Genomic DNA, 13385 nt, shown 5'->3' on the forward strand with positions numbered 1-13385 from the left:
AAAGGCACATTTAAATACCGTCAGGATGGGTGGATTACCAATGGTGCAGTAGGTAAATTAGACTTTTTCACGAAAAAAAAAAATAGGGCCAGATCTCTAAGTGGTGTAAATTGGCCCTCACTGAATTTGAGTCCATGGAGGCAGATCCCTGTGGGGGTTAATCAACTGTAGCACAGTTGGAATCAGTGGACCAGAAGACGCAGAAAGTGTCCGATATCGTCAAAAAAAATCTCAATTTTTGTACCTTTTTTTAAATAAAAAAGATGGAACCTGAGTTTTATGGACAAAAGTTTTTGGTGTTTGATTTTTAACAGTCAAAATTTTCTCACAAAGATACAACCATTTCCTGTCCAGCTCTGTTTTTTCGATAAACCCACTTTACTGAAATACTGTTCTTGCTCTTACATTATTTCAAAGTGCTCACAACTGCACTTCAACATTTTTTGACTGGCGTTAGAATCAGTGTTGATGAAAATTTCATACATCTTTTGTTAAGCACGGCAACAACTGAGAATTTAATTCTATGGGTCAGCCACTAGCCTTGTAGTTGATGATGAGTAGAAATAATAAAAGTTTTTATTTTGTCACCAGATTTTGTCAAATGTTCTCATAACTGGTGCACAACGGCTCTGCGCCTTTTTGGCAAATGAGGATGTGAGATTTTCAGTGATCTGGCTGCACATTGAATATTTCTACCTACAAGAGAATTACCAGCTGTTCATTGACTTAGTAAAGAACGAGGAGACTTTAGCCAATGAGCTGCAGAAAGTTTATAATGAAGACACAACTAAAATGGTGAGCAAGGTTCTATTAAAAAAAAGTTTCAACCTCTGATTGTAAATGAGGAGTCATCATCGAAAGGGTGTGTTTCAGCTGGATCCCATGATCACTGCCTTTTGGACCTACGCTATAGGACATTTTTATTGATGTTTTGGAAGAAAACACAAAATCATCACTGATAAAGTTTGCAGCTGACCCCAAAATTGGGAGAGTGGTAAAAAATGATGAGAACAGTCACTGATGTTAAGTGATCTAGGTCACTTGGTAAGCTAGGTGCAAGAAAACCAAATGCATTTGAATAAGGCTAAATATATATGGAGGGGAACAAGGACTATACCCCTCATACTTACAGGAGCGGGGACTCTAATCTAGGAGACAGGGATTCCGAATAAGATCTGAGAGTCATGGGTGGTTAATTAGCTGACCATGAGCTCCCAGTGCCAAGCGGTGGGCTAACACGATCCTGGGGAATCTGCAGTAGGAGTAAGAAGGTCCCATTACCTCTGTATTTGGCACTGGTGTGCCTGCAGCTGGAATCTTGTGTCCGGTTCTGGTACTCACATTTCCAGAGGGATACTGATAAACTGGAGAGGGGTTCAGAGAAGAGCTGCAAGAATGATGACAGGATTCAGAACCTGCCTCATAGTGACAGACTCAAGGAGCTCAACCTATTTAGCTTAACAAAGAGAAAACTAAGGAGTGAGTTTAAAAAAAAAAAGCTCTTTAAAAATGACTTATACCGGCCACAGACCTGTCCATAATAACAAGCCAAACCAGGTTAAATCCAAGGCAGCTGGCTATGTAACATGCTGGCACGCTCTGACTGTCTCAGCTGCTGCTCCTGTCTTGCCATTAATAGGGTTATCTCTTCAGTTCAGATGGTCGGGGCCTTCGCCGCTGATGCTTAACCACCAGAGCTCAGTCCCTGCTGATGACCGTGTGTGTGCGTACACACGTCATTCCTTCATAACCTACTCCAGTTCTGTTGCTGCAACACTTCCGCAAGCGATAGTCCTGCCCTGTCATTTTACTTCCGTTGCCCCCCCCCCCATCCTGTATCACAAGGGCTAGTCCTGAAACCTCACCTCATTTGTTTTTAAATATCAATTCAGTTTGTAGCTCTTGATGCTGTGAGCATCCTCCTGAAGCAGCTGCAGCCCACAGAGAAGGTGCTTCTGCCGTTCAACGCCTGCCTGAGCTGGCTGAAGAGGATCAAATGCATTAAGCACACGCTGGAGCTGATCATGTTGGACGATTACCAGATGAGATTTTACCAAAACAAAGGGGAATTATTGAAAAGCGTATTGTAAGTGGTAGCACCCCCCCTCAAAATCATGTATTTTAAAGAATATAAACTTTAAAAAAATATGCAATACTCAAAACCTTTCTCTGAAAACTTTTTTCCCCAAGCAAAGAGACGGGTTTTCCTTTAAACTTTTTTTTTTCAGACAGTGTCCGATTTCCTTAGAATTTTCCAAATTTATCTTGAAAACCTTGAAATTTAAACATTTTCCAGCAGTTTCCATATGGAAATTATAAAAAAAAATTACATATTTTTTTACCCAAAACTTCAGTTACTGCAAATATTTTGCACTTTGTTTTTTCAATGAAAAGTCATCCTTTTCCATGGAGCGGGAAATACTCACCAGGGAGGGCAAAGAGCTATTGAAGCAAATGGACAGTGCTGGCACAAGAAAAAAGGGGATAAACTGAACATGGCTGAATTTAGACTGGAAATGAGAAGGTTTCAAGTTATCAGAGGGAGGAAGGTTCTAGAAGAGCCCTAAAAGGAGCGGGGGAGAGGGAAGGGCAAACACCCTAACTCGTTGGAAGATGAAGCTTGATACGTTTATGAACAGGATTATCTGACGGGTTTGCCAGTGGCAGCAGAGACTAGACTTCATGCCCCATGTTGTCCCTTCCAGTTCATGTTCCTTTTAAAACCTCAGCTGTTACTCCTTCATGGCTCTTTCTTCAGAGCTTGTTCTGTCAACCAAGGAAGAGCAAATCCCCTCAGAAATTCGGCCTGGCCCATAATTCCATGGAGGCTTTACTCACTTTACACGGGTAGCAGAGGAAAGCACAAAACATTTTCCTCCTTTGATTCCTCTTGTATTCCCTTCCCCTTCTTTTTGTAATTTGCCTTCAGCAGCCCTGACTGCAAGCCATCAGATGCTGGGGTTTTTGTGAGCCAAGGGACCTGTTTACATGCTCAGTTCCTATATCCGGGTGGCTAGATTTGTCCAGAGATGTGGGGAAGAATTATTTTTCCCAGCAGAGAAAGCAGTTCTGTTTCTTTTCCAGACACCAGTGGAATTGCACCAACATTGTCTATCTGCTCATCGATCACCTGCTACACGATGAAACGAACATGGACGAGAAACTGCTAAAGCTTGTTATGAAGCAGTTTGTCTTTCTCTGGAATGTAGGTTTATAAAAGAGCACCTCCTTGCTTTTCTGAGTGTGCATGGAATGAGAGGCTATGGCCCAAGGCCCCAGCAGTGTTAGGAAGGAGGACATCTGGGAGAAATTTTTCACATAAAATGTTTTGATTTTTAATATTTTTGGTAATAGATTATACCAAATATGTGGCTATTGCCGTGTAAAATACTATTTCCATGCTTCAAGATTTTAGTTTTCTCACAAAAACAGAGGTTTTTTTGAAGAACACAGACAAAGTTCATTAAAGTTTTTGTTGATGGAAAACTGGGTTATTGACAAAACAATAGGCTTTGACCAGTCTTCCTCAGCTGATGTGCTCAGCAATGGATATGTGTGCATAATGTTGGGAACCCAAGTTTGCAAAGTTAGGGTTCAGGTCCCTCTGAAAACCTTTGCATCCTTAATTCAGCCCTGGTGTTTCTGCGCTATGGTACAGACTTTAATTACATGATCATGTGCCATGTATTTTCTCAGACTCCTGCCTCCTCCTATGCACAAGATGAACAGTGAATGAGGAGAATGCTTAAGGCTCTGGGCTGAGACTCAGGAGACCTGGAATCTAGTCTGTGCTCTCCCACAGATTTCCTGTGTGATGTTATACAATGCTAGAGGCTGCATGCACTAAAGGGGCAGAGTATCAGAGGGGTAGTCATGTTAGTCTGAATCTGCAAAAGCGACGAGGAGTCCTGTGGCACCTTATAGACTAACGGAAGTGTTGGAACATAAGCTTTCGTGGGCAAAGACCCACGTCTTCAGATGCATGTGGGGGAAGAGTTAAGGTTGAATGGGCAATCTTGATTCTGGAATATCCTAAATTTTGAATTCTTGCTTTTCTGAATGTAATTTTTTTAACACTTCTTTTGTCATATAGAATGTAAAGAAACTGACTGTGCTTTATTTTCTGTAGTTACTGGTCAAAATTGAAGACCATAAACCAGCAAAGATTTTCGAAGTTGTGACAAAAGTGCTGAAGAGATGCAACAACAACGCTGCCACCATTTATCTTGTGTAAGTCGAGCAATCAAGCAAAAATGATCTTTGTGGGTAAATTTTCAACAAGGGCATTTTTGTCAAGCAATGTGTCTGTTAATTATGTTTGCAAGTTAGTTTATCTCCTGGCAATATTTTTGGTACTGTGGCATGCCTAACTCATCACTCAGTGCTCTGCCCAAATATACGCAAACATTTTGCCTTCTGTACCATGGGTGGGAATGATTCCCCCTCCCCTAAGCACCCTCCTATGGTGTGGCACTTCTGTTGGGCCCCTTGGACTCCTCAACAGGCTCCCGTCCCTCAAAAACATTCCTCCTTGGGGCCAATTTATTTTAAAAATCTCATGCAAAGAAGCCAAAACAAGAATCCCAAAAAATCATCCATAGCTTGCAGCACATCTAGCCCCTATAATCCCATGACATCAGATAGCACCAATCTCTGGTGTCTTACACCACACCGGGGCTTTGTCAGTCCTCTCCTGTCCTTCTACCACCTGGCGCATGGGCTTATCTAGCCCCCAGCTTACTGGGATCTGGCCCCAGTGAGCCTCGGTGATCCCACCTCAGGGACTGGACCGCAAGTGTCAGCAGCCCTGAGCCTTGACACCCTCCCCGCATCCTGGGGTTGGATCTTGAGCACCAGCAACCTTCAAGCCAAGCCAGTGAGGGGTTTTCTCTTTGTTGGGAGCCAGGCCAGGGAGGTGCCCGGTTTGTTGTTTTGCTTCTCACTGGTGTGTAGTCCCCAACCAGAAAAGGGTTCCCCACTCCTTCTATCAGGAAAGCCATGGCAGCCTTCTGGGTGGAATGGGGTCCTGCTCTTCCCAGAGGCAAACCCCACCCCTACTCCCCCAGCCTTTCTGCTGGGAGAGAGTCCTCACTGGGAAGCACCCATCACTCCTCCTTTTATGCTGCCTTTCCCCACCTTTGCTGGGTGGTGATGTCAGTGGGTAAGCCCCTCCACTGCTCCCCTGGCCTTCAGCCCTCTGGCTCTGGCGCTCAGGCCTGGGAGGTCAGCCAGTGAACCTGTCTGCTTCCTCTGCCTTCAGCCTTTCCCCAGGAGCCTCCTCCCATTTCCTTCAGGGTCTTCTCTGTCCCTGCTCCTCCCTCATCCTTTGGAGCCCCAAGGGCTGCTCTGCCTTTTAATTGGCCAAACTGGAAGCACCTCTTCTGGCAGAGCCAATAGCATCTGCTTCACTTAAAGGAGCCAGCCACCCTCTGACAATCAGTTAGGTAAATTGCCATGGAGCTTGGGTCCAGCTCTGCATGTCTGTCCTTCCTTCTTCCCTCTCCGTCTGTCTGGAGAATCAGACCCTGTGAATTGCATCTTGCTTTTGCTGTGTCTTTCAGGAAGGGTGTGAACGAGTGCAAAAGCTGCCAGAAGGAGATCACTGACCCAGCTGAGCTGCCCTGTGGTCACATTTTCTGCACCCAGTGCATTCTGGAGTGGAACATCAGGCAGTGCAAGATCTGCAAGGAGAGCATCCCCGAGAATTACACACCCACCGCCTCCCAGATCACCAGGTATTGTGCGGTCACCACAATATTTATTTAGCTTCAGCCATCCTGATTCTGTCTGTGATGTGTGTTAAAATAGTGACATTTTAAAAAAAATCTTTTTCTCCCTCTAGGGAGGCAGTTGCAAGTCACAACAAATTCAGGAGAAAGTGCAACTCGTTCTTTGTGGAGTTTGTCGGTAGCTACTGTTTTGGGGACCAAATCCCCCCATCTGCAGAGATCATCGAACAGCTGATTAAATTTGTGGCCTGCAAACCATCTAACCCAGACCATCAGGAGGTTAGAAAGGGTGAGTGATATGTGTCACACAGGAACGGCTCGGTCCCAGTTGTTCAGATATCCTGAGTCAGGCCCCCAAACACATGAGGGTGACTTTAAAATCATGAGATAACAAGTCAAACAATAAATATGAGGGGGGGTTATTTGTCTTCTGGTTTTGGAGCATTTAGGGCCCAATGACACCTGCTGTGGATTTGGGTCATTGTCTTCAGTATAGCTGCAGCTGATTCACACCAGCTGGGGTCTGGTCTCATGCTCAGAAAAAAAAATTAATCCATTCTACTCTTTGGTTGAAGTGTACAAGCCAACAAGCGACTTGTCACCCTTTGAAGAGTGCATGGATCCGAGTCCTACTGTCAAGTCTTCCCTTTTGAAAATGCTGCTCCGTTGCAGGTAGGCTCCAGTACTTCCTAGATTAATTATATTTCACTCCCAGATCTACGCTGGGTATACATAGTTTTCTAAGGGATGTCCATTCCCTCCTAGACTGGCCGATGTGAAGGAGCACCTGGAAGGCTATCTCTCCAGGATGGAGGAAATGCTAACCTTAAATCAAAGCAGCCGTGATGATTTCTATTTCATGGTCGTGCGCTGCTTTGAGGTGAGTCACACCAGTGGGGTAAGAAAGTGGGTCTTTGCCCTAGAAAGCTTAGGCCCAAATAAATCTATTAGGTGCCGCATGATTCATTGTTACTTTTGTGTGTACACAAAATGACATCAATAATAATTTCATTAAAAGAATGTTTAAGGTTGCAATGTCAAGTACTCCAGTATTAGGAAGAGCAAAAATTAAGGTTACCTGTATAATCTTCACTTGTTCACCATGTGCTCTGGCAGGTGCATTGTGATTGAGTCTGCAGTTACATAGTCACATGCTCTTTTCTCCATCAAGACCCTGCCTCAATCAATGAAGGAATAGTCAATATATTTCTTCTTTATTTATTTATATTAATGTAGCACCTAAAAGACTAATCCTAGACCACAATCCCATTGTGCTCAGTGCTGTACAAACCTGTGTGGCCCCACCTTATTCTCTGCACACCATCCGAACCCTGCCCTGAATACAGAAGCATTAACTCATTAGGGTATCCGCATGCTTCACATATGAACAAATTCATCTTCAAGACACTCCTCTGAGATTAGATGAACCAAGATGCAGAGACATTCCCAACAAATTGTCAAAAGTTCCACTAATTTTGGGTGCCCAATTTTTGATCCTTAGGGCCTGACTGTCAGCGCACTGAGCATTTTGTACGTTCACAGCACAGCTCCCGTAGGCCTCAGCTTTAGCCATGACAAACATGTCAGTCCCAGGTATCTCACACTGGGCACTCAGAAAAGGAGAAACACACCATTAATAGCCAGTTCTCCTGTTTTCAGAAATAATTTTGGTATTTAGGAGCTTAAATCTCACTGAGTTTCAAAGAGACTTAGGAGGAAATTTTCACCAGTGCCTAAGTCACTTAGGAACCCAAGTCCCATAAACATTTAGTGACTTTCAACTTCTAAATCACTACAGTCCTTTTGAAAATTTTACCCATAGGGTCTTAGAAGCTAGGAAGCAAGGAGAGGGGAAGGGACAGAGAGGGGCAGAAGATGTGGAGGGATAGAACCTAAGGTGGGGAGAAGGGTCAGGGGAGAGAGACAGGAGGTTTTACAATGTTATTTTTAATCAGTGTTTCAAAATGACCAGAATAAATTTCTTTTTTGTAGCCAATAAGGTTAATGTATGGTTGGGGGCAGGGGAAGGGGCAGTTGAGTCACTAAAAAACCTGCCCAATGGACTGCATCCCCTTTACACAAAAGAACGGTCTGTTCACTACTGTACATTTAACAAAAACTCTCTCTCTTGAACAGGATTCTATGTATTCCTCCTTTCAAGAAGATGCCAGGCAGAATTCAGAGCAGTTCCTCTCCACTGCCGATCTGTCTGCTCCCAGCTCCGCTACCACCACCAGCATTGAAAACCTGCAGATGATTGCCAAGCTCCGTCTCGCCATCAGTAACGTCGCAGCCGTGCTTGGCGGCACAGAGCTGCTGGGTGGTAAGTGGAGTTTCTAATTGTCTTCCAGTCATGCTGGACAACAGGGAAGAGTGGGAAGAAACCCATATAGCTCTGTGTTGTTTGCTCCAAAGGTTGGGTTTTTTCTGAGTAATTTCTAGGGCTGATGGAAACATTTTCAGCTGAACCAGTTTTCCGTTAGAAATGCTGTTGCATACGAGCAGAAATGTTTTGTGGGAACTTTTGGATAAACATTTTGATGGAATTTTCAACAGAAATTTGAAAATTTGAAATGGAATATTTTATTTTATTTGTTTCTTTTTCATTTAGTTTCATTTTGACTTTTACCTTTTGTTTTAACTTTATTATTTCAGTTCGTTTTTCTCAGTCTGATGTCCAGCAGAGCACAGGCCAGAGAAGCTCTCGAAGGGTATGTCTACACTTGCAGCCTAATTTGAAATAGGGCTGCAAAAATAGGCATTTGAAATTGCAACTCAAGCCCAGGATTTAAATATCCCATGATTGATTTGCATCTTCCCGGCTGGGCACCACTTTTTGAAATTGACAAGCCCGGAATAACTGCCTGCGTCTACATGCGGAAGTGAAATGAGCATTCGAAATAAAGCCCTATTTCAAAATACCTGTTAAACTTCATTGCAGGAGGAATAACAGGTATTTCGAAATAGGGCTTTATTTCGAACGTCTGTTTCATTGCCACGTGTAGACGCGGGCAGTTATTCCGGGCTTGTCAATTTCAAAAAATGACGCCCAGCCAGGAAGATGCAAATCAATCATGGGATATTTAAATCCCAGGCTTGATTTGCAATTTCGAATGCCTACATTTGCAGCCCTATTTCAAATTAGGCTGCAAGTGTAGACATACCCTAAGATAATTCCTTGGTCAGAGCTTTTAGAAAACATCCACTCTTGGTTTACAGGATTATGTGGGAGGCTGGACACAAAGTGCCCTTTTGACCTTAAAATCAATGACTCTATACAAGTGTCTGACCTCTCTAAATGCTGTTGGCTCTATCAGACCAAACTCACTGTTCCCACAAAAGTAATGGTGGCCCCATTTAGTCCTACAGGAGGAATTTTATCCATGAAGCAATTTTCCACTGGGAGGTGCTATTGCATTTTGCCTCTGTAAATCTTCACTTCAGTCCTTACATTAACCCTTCTTTCTTGACCTTCTCCTTTTTCTCCACTTTTATTTTAAATATTATGGTAACTCTACAGCCAGGATGTCATTGAGTGTGTGGTCAGAACAATGGTGGTGAGAGGCAGCTATGTTGCATTGGTTTGGGGCTAACACAGATCTCTGCTTTGCAACTGCAGAGGAGAATACAGGGGCCAGCGCTGAAATTGCAGAGAAACAGGTCCAGCTTGTGAATTCCATGAAAAATCTGGTTGAAAAAGCCCGGACGCCGTGGCCTCAAATATTCCTTATTAGAAATCTTTGTAATTTCTATGGGCTGAACATGATGCAGAAGATTCTTCGGCGAGAGCAGTGGATTTTACCCAGAGGAATTGAGACTTCACAGGTAAACAGCTTCCAAAGGCAACAGAATTTTATGTTTAGAGAAGTAGTGTGAATGGTTTGCACCTTTTTTCAAGGGGATGGTTAATTTAAGAACATCTGTATTCATCTGAGAGCAATTTTGTCCTTGGTGAGCAAAAACTGCACTAACCCACAGGCTGAATCTACACTGGCATGATTTTGCGCAAATACTTTTGTCTGACTCTTTCACACTTTTAACGGAAAAGCTTGTGCCTTTGCGCAAGAGATGTGCTTTAGCACAAAAGCATCCATGCCAGTGTAGATGCTCTCTTGCGCAAGAAAGCTCTGATGGTCATTTTAGCCATCGGGCTTTCTTCTGCAAGCAATTAACGTTGTATTCTTGCGCAAGAGGGCTTATCCCTGAGCGGGAGCATCAGAATATTTGCACAAGAGCCACTGATTTTGTACATTACAAAGTCAGTGTTCTTGCGCAAATACTCACGGCCAGTATAGACAGGTGGCAAGATTTTGAATCTTGCCAATGTAGACACAGCCACAGAGTTTGGGAGACAGTCTTGCTGCGCTTAGGGTTTTACTTGCAGAATTAGTTAGACTGAGAGCTCTTTGTGGCAGGGACTGTCTCTCGGTACATGTCTGTGCGGTGCCTCACACAATGAGACACTGGTCTCCGTTACTGTGGGCAGGTTTATACTTAAAACCCAGCACTGGCCCCACTGCAGCGCTTTAATGAAGATACTCTATGCTGGTGTAGTTAATCCACCTCCCCGACAGGTGGTAGTGACATCTCTTGGAAAGGGTCTCCCGCTTGCTGACATAACTCTGTCTACGTGGGGATTTGTTTGCCAGAACTATGTCGCTCAGTGATGTCAGTCACAGACTGATGTCAGTCACCGTGTCTGTGCAGCATCTGGCACTACGGGCCCCAGTCTAGACACTGCCATAATAAATTATGAAACAATACATAATAATAATCAATAATAAAACACATGAAAAACATTTATTAGCCTTCCAATGAAACTGCTCTGACGGGATTCTTTAGCTCCCTCTTGATGTAAAACGACAAGCCTTAACTAAGGCTATGTTTAGACTGCAGCACTTTTCCGGGATGCCGGCAGTATCCCAAAAAAGCAATGCCATATCCAAGGAACGCATCCGCTTTTCCAAAAATGTTTTTCAGAAAAGCGGATGCGTTCTTTCGGCATCCCTGTAAACCTTGTTTTACGAGGAAGAAGGGATGGTTCGAAAGAGGAGGCTTTTCCGAAATTTGGTGCCATGTAGACGTGCCGAATTTCGGAAAAGTCTCTTCTGACAGAAAAGCAGAAAAAGATACACAAATTGTCATTTGCAATTTGCGTATCTTTTTCCGACTTACCTTTGTGTATAGACATAGCCTATGACATAAACAGCTTCTTTATAACAAAAGTGTTTCTTTCCCTAGGACATGCAAATCGGCTCCAATACTCTGCTGATGCTCGTGACTCTAGACAGGGCAAGAGGCCACATTAAGAACACAGACTCCGAAGGAGCCCAGCAGCTAACAGTGAGTGTCTATTTTAATAGGACATGGCTCGGTGATTCTGTCTGGGTCAAATTCACCCCAGTGCAGGGAGCCACAGTATTTGCACCTGCTTAGGATCTGCCACATAGCACCTGAATGGGACTTAATTCGTGTCTGACAGTTATAGGGAATGTGCCTTTAAGGTCTGAGCTGCCCAGACACCGGGTCAGGTGGGGTGCTGTGACTCTCCTGTTATTTAGAACCAGGCATAGAACAAAGCAGATCTCTTTGCAGGCTTGTATGCTCTGAGCAGTCACCTCACACCTCACCTTTGCCTTGGGCTGGCTCCTCTGCACAGGGGTGAATCTCACCCTGATAATGAAACGCGCCAAAGATCAGGCTGGCCTGCTGGAGTGAAATGGGCGAAGTGGAGCCCATCAGACCCTCTGTTCTATTTGCTTGCCGGTAGATCATCACAAAGCACATGGAGAGGCTCCTGCAGGCACCGCCACCCTCAGAAGAATCCGAGGAGAACAAATTGGAAAAGCTCATGAGTGATGTTGGCAGCCACGAAAACGCAGCCTTGCTGGAAGTGGTGCTGCACACGGCTCTCACGCTGGCCCTGTCCCAGAACCCGCTCACCGAGCTCTTCAGAGCCATCTGCTTCCAGCCCAGTGCTGTCCAGGTGAATCTGAAGCAGAGAGAGCACATCCCTCCTCAGCCCTTGCCGCTCTGTGAAGTCCGTTCCCTACCCCCTTTGCACCACCTGCCAAGACCGAGCACCCACCGGGGGCCATTTCTGTCTGTCCAGCTGCTTTTGGGGTAGAGAGAACTTATGATCTGCCCCTGTAAATTCATGAAGTGGCCCCCCTGTGAAAATGATTGCCCACCCCACTCTAGCCACAACCCCCTCATTCCGCTCTGCCCCGGTGCTGTAGTAAAGGTGCCTAACTCTGGTTTGTTTACAAGGGGACCTACCTTCCCACCATGCCGAGCGACGTGCTCTTTGACGTGACGAATTGGAAAATCACTAGTGAAGAGAAACTCTGGAGTAAGTCTCAGAAAAACTTTATAGCGCTATTCTCCCTGGCTGTAAAAACCAGTTAAAAATATAACTGTGGAAAATCCTAGTAATTACTCGCTTAAACACACTGCGGGCCTCACAGTATTAAGCTTATACTCCAGAGTAGCACAGCTGGCTTCTCTAGAGTGGGGCTGGCAGCTGGAGCCAATGTGTGCCAGGAGCTGGCTTATGCGATCAGCTGGCTCCTGGCCCTGTACCCAGGGAACTGGCTGAGCCGCCTGCAGGCTCTGCAGTATAAGCTTTACACTGCAGAGCCCTCAGCACAGAGCTCCCCGGGAGCAGGGCTAGGAGCGGGCGAGTAACCGTAATGGTGCTTTTCAGTTAACTGTCTGAATAGTTACACTCTTACATCCTAGCTTCAAGCCAGCTCTGTCCCTCCAGGCAGGTCCTTTCCGACTGGCCAGAAATCGGGTGTAGAATGTTCTTTAACAAGATCATTTTTTACAAGCAGGAAATTTGGGGCCAGGTCCCTGGGGGTCAGATCCCAGCAGGGGCGAATCGGGCGTCGCTCCATAGGTGTCTGTGGAGCTATGGCGGTCCCCCCAGCTGAGGTTTGGGACTGCTGGGTTTGTGACTGTGCCGGTAGCTGATGGGTCTGATTCCCTCTCCCACAGGATGCCAGTGCGGGCAGATCTGGCGCATTGAAAATGTAAGTATCTCTTCATAGCTGCTGCTGGCTGTGGGTTTATCCTCAGCCTCTTGCTGTGTCTCTGTGTCTCTGTGACATACGTGTGGGACTTCTCAGGGCAGGGCGATTGCTGCTGAGACATGGCTCCAGAGGCCCACACTGACTCCAAACCCCATCTCCCTACATAGAAACATGCACTCCCATTGCACCTAAACCTCCACCGCAGGGCTGGCCTGATGTCTGGGCCGGAGATTGTCACTGCTGTGCATCCAAGCTAGTCTGTGGTACCAGGGTTTCATCATAGCTGTGTTGATTCAGTAGTACTTTTAACACACAGGAGCAGGCTCCACAGACATTTGGTGCGTGTATATTCACACCCGACTTCCCCCGCACGACAAGCCCTAACTCCACCCAGCTATTCAGAGAAATGTGATCCTGCTCACAAGGCCGTTGTGTTGCACGCTTGCCCTCTCTCCTGTTCCTTGCTCTGAACATTTCTGCCACCAGTGGTTTGTGCAAAGTCTGTTACTTGCTAAGCTGCCCAGAGCGATGCTGTCCGGCTGGCAGTAGCGCAAACCATGCTACAGCTGTTGCCTTGCTGGCTCTTTAACAAGTGTCTAACGCTGATATTATTCCTGTGACA

The 13385-nt window shown here is 45.3% G+C and overlaps 1 protein-coding gene across 5 annotated transcripts in view; it reads left to right on the forward strand.

Moving 5' to 3' along the window:
* LOC102448644 (E3 ubiquitin-protein ligase rnf213-alpha-like) overlaps positions 1–13385 on the forward strand; it is a 127469-nt gene that overhangs the window by 96406 nt on the left and 17678 nt on the right. For all 5 annotated transcript variants that reach the window (XM_075928853.1, XM_075928855.1, XM_075928854.1 and 2 more), the window contains 14 exons: positions 592–795; positions 1893–2086; positions 3085–3205; positions 4130–4230; positions 5562–5735; positions 5843–6018; positions 6305–6401; positions 6495–6609; positions 7866–8052; positions 9349–9554; positions 10971–11072; positions 11500–11715; positions 12000–12081; positions 12729–12763. In XM_075928853.1, coding sequence (XP_075784968.1) covers positions 592–795; positions 1893–2086; positions 3085–3205; positions 4130–4230; positions 5562–5735; positions 5843–6018; positions 6305–6401; positions 6495–6609; positions 7866–8052; positions 9349–9554; positions 10971–11072; positions 11500–11715; positions 12000–12081; positions 12729–12763 — 2010 coding nt within the window. The remainder of the gene's footprint in view (positions 1–591; positions 796–1892; positions 2087–3084; positions 3206–4129; positions 4231–5561; positions 5736–5842; positions 6019–6304; positions 6402–6494; positions 6610–7865; positions 8053–9348; positions 9555–10970; positions 11073–11499; positions 11716–11999; positions 12082–12728; positions 12764–13385) is intronic.

The sequence above is a fragment of the Pelodiscus sinensis genome, chromosome 4 (genome assembly GCF_049634645.1).
Source record: "Pelodiscus sinensis isolate JC-2024 chromosome 4, ASM4963464v1, whole genome shotgun sequence".
Classification (NCBI taxonomy): Eukaryota; Metazoa; Chordata; order Testudines; family Trionychidae; genus Pelodiscus; species Pelodiscus sinensis.